At 37.9% G+C, this 15369-nt stretch overlaps 1 protein-coding gene across 1 annotated transcript in view; it reads left to right on the top strand.

The window, feature by feature from the left end:
- LOC126474628 (meiosis-specific with OB domain-containing protein) overlaps nucleotides 1–15369 on the top strand; it is a 236203-nt gene that overhangs the window by 157826 nt on the left and 63008 nt on the right. The window contains exon 6 of the mRNA XM_050102107.1: nucleotides 9156–9347. Coding sequence (XP_049958064.1) covers nucleotides 9156–9347 — 192 coding nt within the window. The remainder of the gene's footprint in view (nucleotides 1–9155; nucleotides 9348–15369) is intronic.

Genomic DNA, 15369 nt, shown 5'->3' with positions numbered 1-15369 from the left:
CCTGTCTATTACTCAATGACTCTGGCATTCAATGCAGGGTCTTCCTAACTCCTAAATTAAATTCAATATATCTTGTACTATTTCTACTTGGTTTTGTTATTCTACATGTCTGATTCTCTGCTGTCATTATTTTTTTCATCTCTGAAAGCTACCTATTTGTCTTTTATTTTTTTCCCCCACTTCAGCCAATCATTACCTTTTGGTCCTACTAAAAATCTCAAAAACCTCTGGTTCCTTTAATTTGTACATGTCCCATCTCCTTAATTTTGCATCTTTTTTCAATTTCTTCAGTTTAATCTGCAGTTCATAATGGTACATTTCATATCTGCCCCTGAAAATGCCCTACAGTTTAAAATCTGCTTTTGATACCTGTATATTACTATAATATAACCTATTTGAAACCTTCCAGTGTCTCTAAGTCTCTTCAATTCATATCAATAGTCCTATTTTCTAATTCATTATCAGACCTACTCCTGCTGTGCCCCTGTTTGATTTTGTGTTTATAACCCTGTACTGGCCTCACCAGAAGTCTTGTTCTTTTTGCCACTCCACTTCCTAATTGCTACTTTATCTAAATTCAACACATCAATTTCCCTTTTTAAATTCTCTAATGTACCTGTCTGGTTAAGGGAACTAACATTCCATGCCATTCTGACCCGCAGAATGCTAGTTTCATTTTTCCTTGTGACGACTTCCTCCTGAGTAGTCCCTGCCTAGAGACCCAGTTTGGGAACTATGTTACCCCTGGAATATTTTACCTAGGAGGCTTCCATTATCACATTAGACGACAGTAGATCTGCATGCTCTCAGAAAAAATAACAACCGTACTTTCCCCTTGCGTTTAGCCATTCACAGTACCAGAATAGCGAGGTCATGTTGGTTGATGTTACAAGGCCCAGTCAGCTGATCATCCAGACCGTTCTTCCAGAAACAGCTGTACAGACTGCTGCCCTTCTTCAGGACATATTGATTTGTCTGGCCTCTCAGTTGCGGTTGCAACTGTCATATTGCTATCTGTGTTATTGAAGCTTGCAAGCTACCCCAATTTTGCAGGGTCCTTGGTTCATGGAGGGAAGATATAAATTAAGAAACAGGACACATTGGCATACAAAATTCTCACTTTGTGTAATACACCTTGAGCTGTTTGAGGCTTTCCCAACAAAATATCTGCTATCGTAGTTCATGGGTGTTTCATCAGATAGGGTTGAGTGAACTACACATTGTTTTTATGAGGCAGCTATGTATAATCTTCTCGTGCTATTGACACATTGCGTTGTGCTCACCAATTTATACACTGCTTTGCTAGAAAAGCAAAGGCATCAAGGGGCAGAGCTATAATGTAAATGAAGACAAATCCTATGGAACAGGGGTGACCAATAGTTTTGGCTCCTGAGCCAATTTGTGGAAGCATAAGTCAGCAGACAGTTGCATCTTTTAAAATGACTGCATGCGTTAGTTAACTTCTCATTTCAGAAAATATATAAATTGTTACATAAAAATTCTGACAGTCTTGGCAAGCTGCACAAAACCATTAGGAGGACCGCCGGTGGCCGAGTATTTGCCCACACCTGCTATAAGATAACAACTGCCAGAGCCCCCTGATGAACAAATAGATTGCTGTCTTGGTGTGTACAATGCTGGGGAAGGCAGCTACTGAACAAAAAGGTTGCTGTCTTGGTGTGTACAATGCAGGGGAAGCGGCTACAAACTGTGGACCCCGCGTACTTGTACTAGCAAGGTATTGGCACTAACCTTAACCGTCCTGGCATTGATTCCCCATCTTTGTTGACTATTTGCAATCATATGCCTGCAATCAGTGATTCCTTAATGCCACCAATGCTGGTTCCCATGCTTTATTGAGTTTGTGTTAATTAAGTCATTACTTACATGTATTGACCACCTCATTAATGATGGAATCTCACTATGTGGTGGGGGACTGATGACCTTCGCTGTTTAGTCTCCCTTAAACATCCCAACAACCACCACCACCATCACTATGTGGAAGCCATATTCATGTCAAGACATTATTCAGCAACAGCAAATTTTTCTGGCCAATGCAGTCTGGTGTTTTGTTTATGTTCATCACATCTGTCTGTAACTATGCGACACTTTTGGACAAAGTAAGATTTCCCACACTAAAATGAGGTTTTGTACATTTATGGTCTCCTTAGACTGAGGTTATCTTTCATGTAACCCAGCGTTGTTTACACTTGCACTGGAGAGTGGAAGACAAACTTTATTCAGTGTTTCTTGAATAGCCTGCCAATCTTGAAGGACATGCCACCACCATAAAGTAGATGAACAATCGTCATAGAGTTCTCCATTTCTTCTAGTTGCTTGTGAAGTTTGATGCATGTTGGTTGAAATGTATTGTGAATCTGCTTTTCAGGTTCTACTTACATATTGCTGTTGTGCTCACCAACTTATGACCTGGCTCACTAGGAAAGCACAGGCACAAAGTGGTGGGGCTACAGCATCATCGAAGATGATGTGCAATATTCAGAATCCCTGCCAGAGAAACATCCTCTAAGATTCATCTATATTGACGTTTTAGACTCGCCTCTTAGTGCCTGAGCTTTTCTAGTGAGCCAGCACGTAATTGGTGAACACAACTAAAGTCCACTAGTGGCACCTGAAGTTGATGACAAGCTGCCTCGTGGAAATATTGTGCCATTCACTCAACGCTATCCAACATAACACTGTAAACCATTCAAGCAGATATTATGCCAGGAAAACCTCAAAAAACACAAGTCATTCCTCTACAGGGAGGAGATGGCCAACAAAATATAACAGTTTTATAAACTCAATAACCTGAGAAATAACTTGTTAGACTCTCTCGCATTTCATTAAGATTTTGTGATGAGCAAACTATACTGATTTTTGTGAAGTTTACACTTTATATAAACTCTGCAGCTGCTAAGAGGCTTAAACAGTGAGCTAGCAGGGCACTAGTGAGAAAAAGAATTTGTTATCCAAGGTGAGAATTAGCCAGAGCCTCCAGAATCTATCTTTCACTTCATCTGAATACCTTGTCATGTCTGTCAGTGGATTTCTGGGAATGGGTGGACAGTACTACATGGTCTCTTTCGGACTGAACACTGCAGCAGGTCATGACATGTCAAACTTTCATGTTCCATTGCCTTGCTCACCGATTATTGCAAGAAGATAAATTATGCAGATGGGCTGTATTTAATTTCACAGGTAAATCACTGAGTTACACTGTGATATCAGTGTTGGAAAAGGACCCATTTTACACCCAGTCCAGGGACTTCACCCATCAAGATTTTATCAGTGCCACTGAGCAAGCTGTCTTAAAACTTCTTAGTGAGACTGCCAAAGAAATAAGGTGAGGGACTTGCAGGACCATAACTAGGATGCCTGCACCCATAAAGAACATCACCACTGCAGAAAGAAAAGCACTCCATTCGTTAAGAGAAGACACAGAGATATTAATTTTACCTGCTGACAAGGGAAACACTACTGTTCTTCTGCCTGAAACGTTTTGATAATATGACAGATTTACTGCTGGATTCAGCATACTGTCAACCCAGAAAGATCCAATGGATGCAGTACAACAGAAGACAACCACTTTCCTTACTTCCAGCCAGTTTATTGACCACATGAAAAATAGTTTAAGAGTACAAGTGCCAATTTCACTTTGATTGGGCTGCCAAAGGTACACAAAGAAGGAGTTCCAATTCTCCACGTTATGAGTGTTATAGGAGCCCCAACAAACTACCTTGCAAAACATCTGGCATCTCTTTTGAGCCTTTTGGTAGGGAAATGTGATCACCATATTTGAAATTCAGAAGATTTTATATGGTTGCTTAAGAACCTGCATCTCAAACCGACCAATGTATTAGACAGTTTCGATTTGGTGTCTTGTTCATACAAATGTGTCTGGTGAACTCACAATTACCCATCTGTATTTTTAAGCTACTATCCTGGGAACCAATACCACTTGCAGGTTGCCTATTTGATGGCTTCCAAGGGCAACAAAAATTTGATTTTCAATATTTTGTGTAATTATTGACTAAATTTAAAATGCTGTCTATGTACACATGGAGAGGTATAATCTTACGTTCAGAGTTTAACTGAATGAGATAAGTATTACATTTAGAAACTGTTCATTTGTCTTTAGGCAGTGTAACTGATGACATGCAAAGACCCAGACTTATTCATCCAGTATTTGAGAATGAGAGAGCACTTAGCCACTTCCAACATAATTACAGACCTTAACAAAACTTTTTCTTGCTGACACGTCTCATAAAAAAGTATTAAAGGAAAAAAGTTTCTTGCTCACGATACGTTTGCCATTCGTGCAATTAAACTTCAGCTTCAGATATGAAGTTTTAATTTATTATTTATTTACTACCAAGTCTATTAGCAACACAGTTTCCAGACAGTATCCACATATATTACTGAATGTACCTGCAAAATTATATCATTGTATGACACATAGCTCAGGAGATATGACTTCAGTAAACTTTTAGAAGCATGAAAATCTATCTTTTGCTTAAAATGTTGTGCAGTAAAACTTCAGTATCAGGTATGACATTTTAATTTTTTACTTCCTAACTATTAACTCTATTCACACCATACTTTGCAGATATTATATAAATATATCACTGAATTTATATGCAAAATTTTATCACTGTACACCGCATATTTCAGGAGATACGACATCTCAAATATTGAGATGCATGAAAAACTTACTTTTGTTTAAAATTGAGCATGAATTACACAGACTATAGTCATGCTGTTTTGCATAATGAGAGAGCACTGAGCAACTTCCAAGAAACCTTAAGCATAATTTCAAACCTTTTCTAAACTTTTCCTCATTTCCATGCTTAACACCAAATACTCATTTGTTAAGTAATCAGATTGTTACAGCACAGAATAGCAAGGGCTAGAAATTAGGAAATTTCATTAAAACCTACTCTCACTGCCACACAGCAAACTTAAGTCATGGCAGAGATAGAGGCAGAAACAAGCCAGAATGTTGCAAGACGGTCATGTCATAGACACATTACGACTCTGTCACGTGATGATACACATTCAGCAGAAAGGAGGCAGAAAACCAAAGGAAGTGAAACAAGCATATTCATTAGCTCATAAGTCGTGTTGCAAGAAACTCTATCTCTTTCACAAGAGCACATAGCAAGACACTGACACAACAGTTAACAGCCAGTTAAGTGAATATACCAGAATAAGGAGGAAACATACAATCATTAAAAACGGAGCCTTGCGTCATAGCCTCAGGCTAGTTCCCTTTAAATACCCCAGCTCTCCAGTCCTGAGTTGATAACTGGGATTGATGGCATTCACAGTAATGGCACTCGATTCCATGGTTACGATACTGTAGTGAATCTGCCCTAGATGTTACAGCACAATCTATGAACTATCCAAAGATGTACTCTAGGTGATGGCCTTCACTGATGAACTTCATGCTTACCATCTACTGTTGGAGGAACTGACTGTTGTCGGACAACACCATGTTGAAGGATACTACCAGCACTGAACTGCAACATGGAAGCCAGCAGCAGGGCCTCTTAGAGTCCCTATTCTTGTTCAACACTCAGGCAACTCCAGGTGCTGAAACCTATGAGACATAGGGAGGAGATCAACCAATCACCTGTCAAAAGACACCAGGTACATCACAGATGAGTCATAAAGGGCCACTGTAGAATTTGAAGTGGGACTGAGGACTCTCCAGCAGCCAGCACGAGACAAATTCACACTGGGCGATGGCCACACTTTCTTGCTGGCATCTTGCTGCAGTGCCAGGGTCTCTTAACTTTGCATGGGCATGCAATCGGGGAGCTGACTGGACAGATGTCAGCTAGAATCCAACACCCAGCTGAATGAGCAACAGCCGAGGCTAGTGTGGAAGAATGAGGACTTGTAAACATTCAGAGTATCTGATTGAACTCTAATAATGTGCTACTAGCATCATCGATGCTTTGCAGGTACCCAACAACTATCCTCACTTTGCACAGAGGTGTCTGCGATTGGCCCTCTGTAAGATGTTTGAGGATATTTTATACATGGGAGTTCAATTCTTTAAAGAATTTAGACTTTAGTGGTAGGAGCTAAAATGGAAGAGGAGACCTTGCGTCTTCTTAAACATGTGTCCACCTTGACTTACTTTTTATTTAACAACCAATATTTTGAGCAAATTGACAGACTGATAGTATTGCTATGGGTTGCCCTCTATCTCACATAGTACGTAAACTCTTTTATAGAAGATTTCAAGGATGAAGCACTGGAGTTGACAGTTGTGAAATCTAAATGTTTTTGGAAATATGTTGATGATATCTTTGTGGTACATCCACATGGGACAACAATACTTCCTTCATTTTTAGAACAGCTTAGCTTCCTCCATCCAAGCATTTGCTTCGCCATGGAAGTGTACAAAAATGAAGACCTCTTGTTTCTGGAGGTTTGGTTTGCAGAAAGGTAGATGGCTCCTTGGTTCACAGTGTGTTTTGCAAACCTGCAGATACTGACTGTATCTATGAGCTGTCATCACCTATCCCAATGCAGTGATGCACTGTGGACTCTCTTTCATAAGGCTAGATCCATTTCAGACCCAGAGAGTTTATCAGCACAGCTTAGCCATCTCTGCTCTGTTGTACTCCGATAAACAGATTCGTAATGTGTTTTGACCAAAATGCACTAAATCTCAAGAGGAACCAGAAGAAATGGAGAACTCTATGAGAATGTCTTTCAAGTTCAGTAGGCTATTCAAGAAGCATTGAATAAAGTGTGTCATCCACCCTCCACTGTAAGTGCAAACAATGTGGCATATATGAAATCCCAAGACAGTGTGGGAAATCTTACATTATCCAGACATGTCACATTGTTGAAAACACCAGATTGGGTTGTGCAGAACAATTTGCTCTTGCCACAGGTACAGCACAGACTATCAAGAGATCAAAATTCTCTCATCTGCCTCCACATATTAGGACTCTATAAGTAAAGTGGCAGTTAAAATACATATAACTAATGGCTTAATTAACAGAGACCTGATTTCAACTCATCAAAGCATGGGAACTGGCACTGGTGGCACTATGGCATTGTTGGCCATGTACAAACGGTTGCAACAACTCAACGTATAGCAGAATAGAAGCCAGGATGCTTAAGCTGTACACTAACACCTTGGCAGCATGCATATAAGAAGCCCATGGCTTGCAGTTGCTTTTCCATGTGCCATGCATGTGGATGCCGCAGCCCTTTCTCTGGCAGGGAGCTCTGGATGTTAATGTCCACTACGATTAATTGCAATGACATTGTAGCTCCACCTCTTGGTGTCTGCACTTTTCTAGTGAACCTGGGCATAAAATGCTGAGCACAATAGCAATACATCAGTAAGCACCTGGAGATAATCAGCATCTGCCTTGTGGAAATATTGTGCAGTTTACAAGACACTATCTGATGTAATGCCTGTGAAGCATTCAGCATAATACAGCTTGTTAAAAAATTCTTTACATGGTAAATATGAGTGCAGAGTTCTTCAGTTTATGATACTTCGCTTCTCTTATTATTTGCCATAAATAACAGTACTCAGTAAATGTATTGACATGAAGGTGTGAACACTCAATAATTCTTTGAGAGGACAATACAATATGTTCAGTTAGCAAAATTATTATTTTTTAATTAGACATCATGTGTGTGGGTGGAATCATATCTCCTCACCATAAAACAGAGGGTAGAGGCTGAATAACAGCAGCAAAGATAAATTCAGAATCGGGGAACATCAAATAAAGCTTTCTTACATGGCTTAGTACATTTTCTACTGTTAGCAGAGTTTTTCTGCACAAATGAGCTACCTGAATCATTAAAATGCGTGTCATAAATTTTAATATTCACTAATGATACTAATAATTAAGCAGAATGTTCAAATCACTTGCAGCCCACTCAACAATAGAATATATTTTTATTGGTCCTCAGCAAGAACTTTTACTCTCAGCCTTAAAATTGTGTCTTACACAGTTTCAAATCATTAGCAATGATTTACAAGGCTAAGAAATAGATGTTAGTTACTACTAACTAGTTATTACTAACTAGATGAAACTTAGTGGAAGCATTGAGCAGCAAACAGGCACACTGAAAGAAGATGCTTAGATATTATAAGCTATCACCCAGAGCTTTTCTTCAGATGGAGAAACACACACACACATGGGAGCAGATAGTGAGGGTACGGAAGAGACGTTTGGCAGGGGGAGAGAAGGATAGCAGGGTAATGGTGGGGGAAGATGCTGTAGTGCTGCCTGTGGTAGTGTGCAGAGGCATGTCAGGGACACTATAACAATATACAATGGTGGGCTGGTAGGTGCAGCATCAGCTGGCTGTGGCTTGGGTTGGGGTTCAGGCTGTGGGGGGACGGGCAGGGAAGAGTTGCTGTGTCACCTGGAGACAAGAATGGTCACGTGTGTATAGTTAATTTTTTCTTCATCTAATGGATTTTGTCTAAAGGCTGAATAATATCCAACAGTCTACTTTTAAATATATCTGTCTGCTACTCAATGTTTCTGCATGTGGTGAGTAGAAATACATCCAATTCCTGTTGCTTTTGTTACTCCTTTCTGGTTTTCCATTATATGTAAAGTCTGTTGGAATTTACATGCACAAAAGCTTAAAGCTAACCACCATCATATCCCTAAATAATTTCAGGAAAATACTAGGAGTGATTTCTTTGGCAACCCAAAGTCTGATTTTTTATGCCGTTCAAACCACTCTATGCTGTGTTTAATGGGGTATTAAACTCAAACTTTTAATTCTTCTCCCTTTTAAAACACGTTTTATCACCATGTATAGCTGTAAACTAAAAGAATAAGGTATTCATTGAGTCTTATAATTAAACTCAAACTTCTAATTCTTCTTCCTTTTAAAACATGTTTTACACAATATATTGCTGTAATCTAAGAGAATAAGGTAAGTATTCACTGAGTCTTATAACTGTTGAGCTTTTTGCATATGATTATCACTGTGTTGGATGACAGTAACATCTACCAGTGCTTGCATCCATTTTTAAAGATTATTCTGATTCTTCAGTAGAATGGTTTTGCTTCGATTTCTTACTTGTAATGTATTTTTAATTGCCATAAAAATATATGCTACATATGTTTCATAAATTCATGAACTGTTCACAGTGTTGTTTTTAGTAGACATGAGAGTTGAATGGAATGCTTTTAAACGTGGAATGGTAGCTAGTGATGGACTGCGCACTATAATAACAGAGAATCCTGATACTTCTGAAGCAATGATGCTTCGAGCATTTGCTAGAACAGCCCCTGTTAAACCTAGTGCAATTCTGGAGCAGCTTGCTAGCACAATACCAGATCGTATGTATTCAAAATCTTCAGTTCTCTATTTCCTTCTAACTTTATTCTCTCTAATATATTGAGTAGTAAATATCTATGAAGCAAATCATTTTAATGTTCTGTGTATGACTTTTATAAGAATGTGTAAGGCGTGTTATGGTTTTTTAAGTAATTTTACTTGATGATCATGTGGAAAGCTACCTTCTCTTACCCATTTTTTATTATAATCGTATAAACTGACCTAAAAAACAACTTAAGTATGGTATCTTTAAAAGCTGAAATTTTCTTAGCTTAAAAACTCAGCAGATCACAATATTCAGAAAAAACAGCAGTTATTTTGAATATCCTTAACTTCTAATTGAGATATTTTAGGTTTGGCTTAACTGTAACTATTGTGAATAGCATCTAGAAATACACTGCCATGGTCACATTTATTATATTTTCCACTGATCATGTTGGAGAGCTATATCTCCATAATCAGGTGGAGTTATGTAAATTATTAAGGCATGGATGTATTAAATGTATGACTTTTGGTTAAATTGTTATGCCTTCTTTAGTGGACACGTGTCTCAGGTTACCAAAAAGACATGTCCTATAAATTGAAACAAATCCACCTGACTTTGGAGGTATAGCCCTCCAAAATGATCAGTGGGAGGTATAATATGATAAATGTGATGAATCGTCACAATCTATATGTCCAGTTGATGTTTCAACTGATACTATTAAATGTTGATATCTAAAAATTTCAACATTATATTGCTTTATTTCAGACTACCAGCTCTTAAATCTATACTGTTTTCTTCTGTATTCTTACAGAATAAAGTTTTCTGTCCCACATATACCCATACTCTTTGATTAAACAGCTAATGTCATGTTGCAAAATGGTACCACAAAACTGGTTACATCAGCTATCACAATAACAATATGTGTCATAAAAGTAGACAGAAATATTGGAAAGTAGAGGGTTGTTATAAATAAACTTTTGCTACTTGAGAGGAACTCCATGAAAGATGAGTGACCCTATGAAAATGGAACTTTGTGGAAACATTTGTAAGAATATGCAGAAGATAAGTAATGAATTAAGTGTGGAAAGAAACGCATTTTAGTGTCCACATGAGAGGATTCAAATCTGGTGATCTTAGTGGGTGCACAGTTTAGGATGATTGAACAATGATTCAGATTTCTTCAGATGTGTTATGGAGTAAGCAATTGACCTCACAACCAGTGTGAGGTAGAGCTCCATTGTGCATCAAAACAGTTGAGTCCAAAGCACCTCTCTGCTTAGGGCAGGTATCACATGTTGGTGAAGCAGATCACTGTAATATGTACCATACACACTGCATTTTCTTGGTACTTGAGGCCTGAGTTCCTCAAATAAGAATGGATCAATCATGAAATTTTCCTTGGAGCCCCACAACACAGTGATGTGTTCACTTTGCAGGAACTTCATGAACGTTCATTGGTGGTGACAGTCCTCAAATGCAACTGCTGTGAGGTTCACTGCCCAGTGAAAGTAAAGTGTGCTTTATCACTCTACAAAATGTTACAAGGCCATATGTCATCAACTTAAGCCCTTGCAAGAAATGTAAGAGCAAAGTCTATTTGAAAGTTTGCATCATGTGGCAAAACGAATTAGTAACAAGAAATTTTTATGGATACCATTTCGAAATTGTTCACAGCACTTTCAAATGGTGGGCATTGGAATGTTCAGCTGTTGTGACACAGCTCAAGCTGCTTGAAGATTGTGCATTGCAAACAGCTTCTCAGCCATGGCAACAGTAACTTCTTCAACAATTTGTGGTGCAACTGGCTGTTGGCGCCTCCCAGGAGTAAACCAAATCATTGGCCAGTCATTCCAAATTGCATAATCACCAAGATCACTGGATTTTAACCCCCTCATGTGGATATTACAATATGTTTCTTTCAATGGTTTATTCATTTTTTCTCTTCGTATGTCCGTACAAATGTTTTCACAATGTTTTACTGTCGTACGATCACTCGTTTTTCATGGAGGCACTCTCAAGTAGCAAAAGTTTCATTATAACCGACCTGTATTCTAAAGATGCAGGTTTTGAAATCAAATGTTTCTGTTTATTGATCCACAGAAAGAGGAGGAAGTAAAGATACATTGAGATGACTATGTACTACACCAAAGTATGAGTTAGTAATACTCTCCAGTTAGGAAAGGTACTAAAAGAACAGATTATTTTAGAAACAAAACAATAACAAGTGAAGCTGATAGCTAAGTTCCTTCAAGGTTTATTGTGTATTGCTGGAGAGAAGGTAGAACTGGTGTAGATAACTGATTTGGACAAAAAGTGTGTGGAAACTAAGTGGAGAGAATAAGCAGGGGAAAAAGGATTGTTCAGTCTCGGTCATTGTAAATTAATTTATTCACCACACTACATGTTACATAAAGCTGGCTTCCATCATGAGGTGTAGGAGGCTAAATAATTAATCTATGTGCAATGGCAGAGGTTGACATTCCTTTTATTCCTGCTTATTCTCAACTTGCCACCTTTTCGGGATGGGTAAGTTTTGAGTGGGGTGAGTTGGAAATTTATGATGCTGTAGAGCAAGTTAGAGAGAGAGAGAGAGAGAGAGAGAGAGAGAGAGAGAGAGAGAGAGAGAAACAGGTGGCTGTGTGGAAGATTGTTGAAGCCCAATGTGTCCTTGAGAGTAGATATCCATAGGTGAAATTCTTAAGTGTAGGCAGTGATAGAAAGCAACCACTCTTGATATTCCTGTTGGTACATTCTTCATTACGAGCCTACGCATTGTGATTATTGTTGTTGTTATTGAAATCTTTTATCTCAAGTCTGCCTTAATGCAGCTCTTCACATTAGTCCTTCCATTGCAAGTGTCTTCATTTCCACATGATTAATGCAACCTGCTTCTTTCTGAACTTGTTTACCATAGTCAGTTCTTGGTCCCTCTCTACAAATTTTACCTTACACATTTCATCGAGTACCAGCTTAACTACTTTTTGATGCCTCAGGATGTACCTATCAGCTTATCCCATCTTTTAGCCAAATTATGGCATGAAGCCATCTACCTCAAACTCAATTCAGAATAAATCAAACAAAGGAAAATCCAGGATGGAATAATGACAATATCACGAAAAGGATAGTTGCTACTCACCGTATAGCAGAAATGCTGAGTACACAGATAGGCACAACAAAAAGATTGTCAAACAAAGCTTTCTGCCAAACAGGCCTTCATCAGAATTAGAGCACACACGCACATATGTGTGCATGAGTTGTGTTTGCATGAGTGTGTATATGTATGATGTTCAATTCTGATGAAGACCTATTTGGTTAAAAACTTCGTTTCACAGTCTTTTTGTTGTGCCTATCTGCGACAGATCATCTTCGACATATTATGAGCAGCAACTATTCTTTTCATAATACTGTTGGTTCATTATATTTTTATTAGTTATCCAACCTATCTAACTTCTGCATTCTTCTGTAACTCTACATTTCAAAAGCTTCTACGGACCGATGGCCTTTGTAATCTGGTCCCTTTAGCCACCGCAAACCAACCAACCAACCAACCAAAAGTTTCTATTTTCATCTTGTCCATGTTACTTATCATCAATGTAACAGTTTCATATGAGACTGCATTCCATATAAATACTGTCAGAAAATACTTTGCAATATTTAAATTTGTCAATTTCAGCATCTATACTTTGGAAAGCACCTAAAATACAATGTGATTTGTAAACCTAAAATTGTAACAATAGTTTGGTACAGTCTATTCATCAGATAGGTTTTTTAGTGTGTTTTTAAGGTTATTATTAAAGTTTTCACTTTTTTTACATATTATTCCAGAAAACTTGAAGAGACCATAAAGTCAGGTTGAAGTCATATTTTTGTTTGTTTTGATGCAATAAACTTATAGAATCCCATTTAATTGCTCTTTTTTTTTCAGAAATTAAGTAGAGCATATCCCTTCAGCGTTAAGTTCATATTTCTAGAAAGTAGCACGAATCTTGTTTGATTCAGAAACTTTACTCTAACAGTTTGTTTCTCTACTGTTTCTGTACACTGAATATACATTAAAAATTACATTTTAATGTGAATAAGTTAATTAACAGATACGACAGTTAAGTGAGTGCTGAGTTGCTGTTTTAAGCAGAAATATTTAACCTTTTATGTTATGTTATATACTAACCTGTAGGTATAATTTTTGTGACTCACAAATAACAAAAATTCATATAGTGTAAAGTGTGGTGAGGGATTAAAAAAAATTGAACTAGCAAGGTTGAAGGCGGATAAAAACAGTGAGAGCTGGGTGAAGGTAATAAGCAATGGGCAGAAAGGGAAAAGCTCTTCAACTTGTTCATCTACATCTGAGGTTGCAATATCAAATAAATCTGACTTGTTACTGGACATAGGAGGGGAAGAGCCTCATCCAGCTGTTGGTCACAGTAGAGTGCAGTAGACCTCTATCAAAGAAACTTAAGTGTAGGACAGTACAAAAAGATAGTGGGAAGAAAAGACTCTTGCTGTTTGGTAGTATCCATGGGAGGGGCATGGGCCAGATGGTACAGTACAAATTAGGAACAGGGTACCAGGTCACAAGTATTGTGCAGCGAAGTGCTAGCCTTATCTTGGTGACAGAGAATGTAAGGAATTTGTGCAAAAATTTCAGCAACGAGGATCAGATTATCATAGTATGTGAAGCAGGTAACAGCCTGGCTAAAAGCAGAAATTACAGCATTAGGGGTAACCTGAATGAAATTGGAGTAGCAGCTACACTTACATTGAGCAGGCTCCTACTGACTGAAATGAAATCGCAAATGAGTGCAGTGCCCTTGCTACAGTTCGGAGATGGAGATATACTAGTCACAGCCTACACCTGAATAAGAGAGAGAAAAGTAGGATGGCTGAGCTACTTGCTGAAAATGTACAGGAGGTGACAATCACACAAAGCAAGATTCCCTTGTTTAATGGCGTCAGGTTAGAATCCAGATTCAGGCACCTTGTTAGCAAGGAAGTTAAAGTAACATAAGGACCCTACAAATTACTTAAGAATGCACAGAAATATAAGGTTGGCACATTCATCAGAATAATAGACAACTGAGTAATAAGGCAGAAGAGCTTCTTGCCTGGAAAATTTAGACAGCTCAGAAAAAATATAAATCCTGAGCCCCTTTGAGCACCACATAACCACAGGGTTAAATAAGTCACATATAAAAATGTCTACTCTAGCAGCTTACTCATGTAGAATTAATGTGGGAAAAGGAGAAGTTGTTACATGTACTAAGACAGAACACAAGTTCAAAAACCCTGAGACAAGTAGATAGAAGTGTGTTATTGTGAATTAATAATGGAAACAGTTCACTTGTAATTGCAAGTTAAATAGATCCTCAATGGGAAATTTTGAACTATTCATGGGGAATTTGGATTCCTTACTATGCTGTCCGTCAGACAGCAGCAAGCAGGTAATAAGTTAATAGTCTGTGGCGATTTCAGTGCAGATTTTTATATAGAATTCTGATAGGAAAAATTATCTGGAAACCTTATTTGTTTCCTCAGTAATTAACTTTCCAACATGAGTGGATAAAGATAATAGAACTCTGATTGACAATATTTTGTTTGGTGACATTCAAACCAAAAAAATAACTGTACACCCAGTAATAAATGTCCTTTCTGATCATGGTGCACAGTCAGGATAAATAAGATAGTGCCCTACAGTATTAGTATTCCTCAGTGGGAATCAGTTAGAACAAATGTATTGATTTACAACCTCTTTTATATCTTTTTCATTGTGTAAATGTTTGGCAGAACATTGTATTCTTCACATTTACACACCTCTTTTATATCTTTTTCATTATGTAAATGTTTGTCAGAACATTTTATTCTCCACATTTACACAGCAAATGAACACAGCTTCAGTGCCTCACATATTGTTATACTTGTCTTTACATGTAATGAACAGTTTACTATTTATCCAGTACCTTTATTTAAATGTTGATTGCAAAGTGCTATTAAAAAGCTGTGCTAATTTAAAAGAGGTCAGTCACACATGTTAGTGGACA

The sequence above is a fragment of the Schistocerca serialis genome, chromosome 4 (assembly GCF_023864345.2).
Source record: "Schistocerca serialis cubense isolate TAMUIC-IGC-003099 chromosome 4, iqSchSeri2.2, whole genome shotgun sequence".
Lineage (NCBI taxonomy): Eukaryota > Metazoa > Arthropoda > Insecta > Orthoptera > Acrididae > Schistocerca > Schistocerca serialis.
Note: the sequence above shows the minus strand (reverse complement) of the source record. Positions and strands in the feature narration are given on the sequence as shown.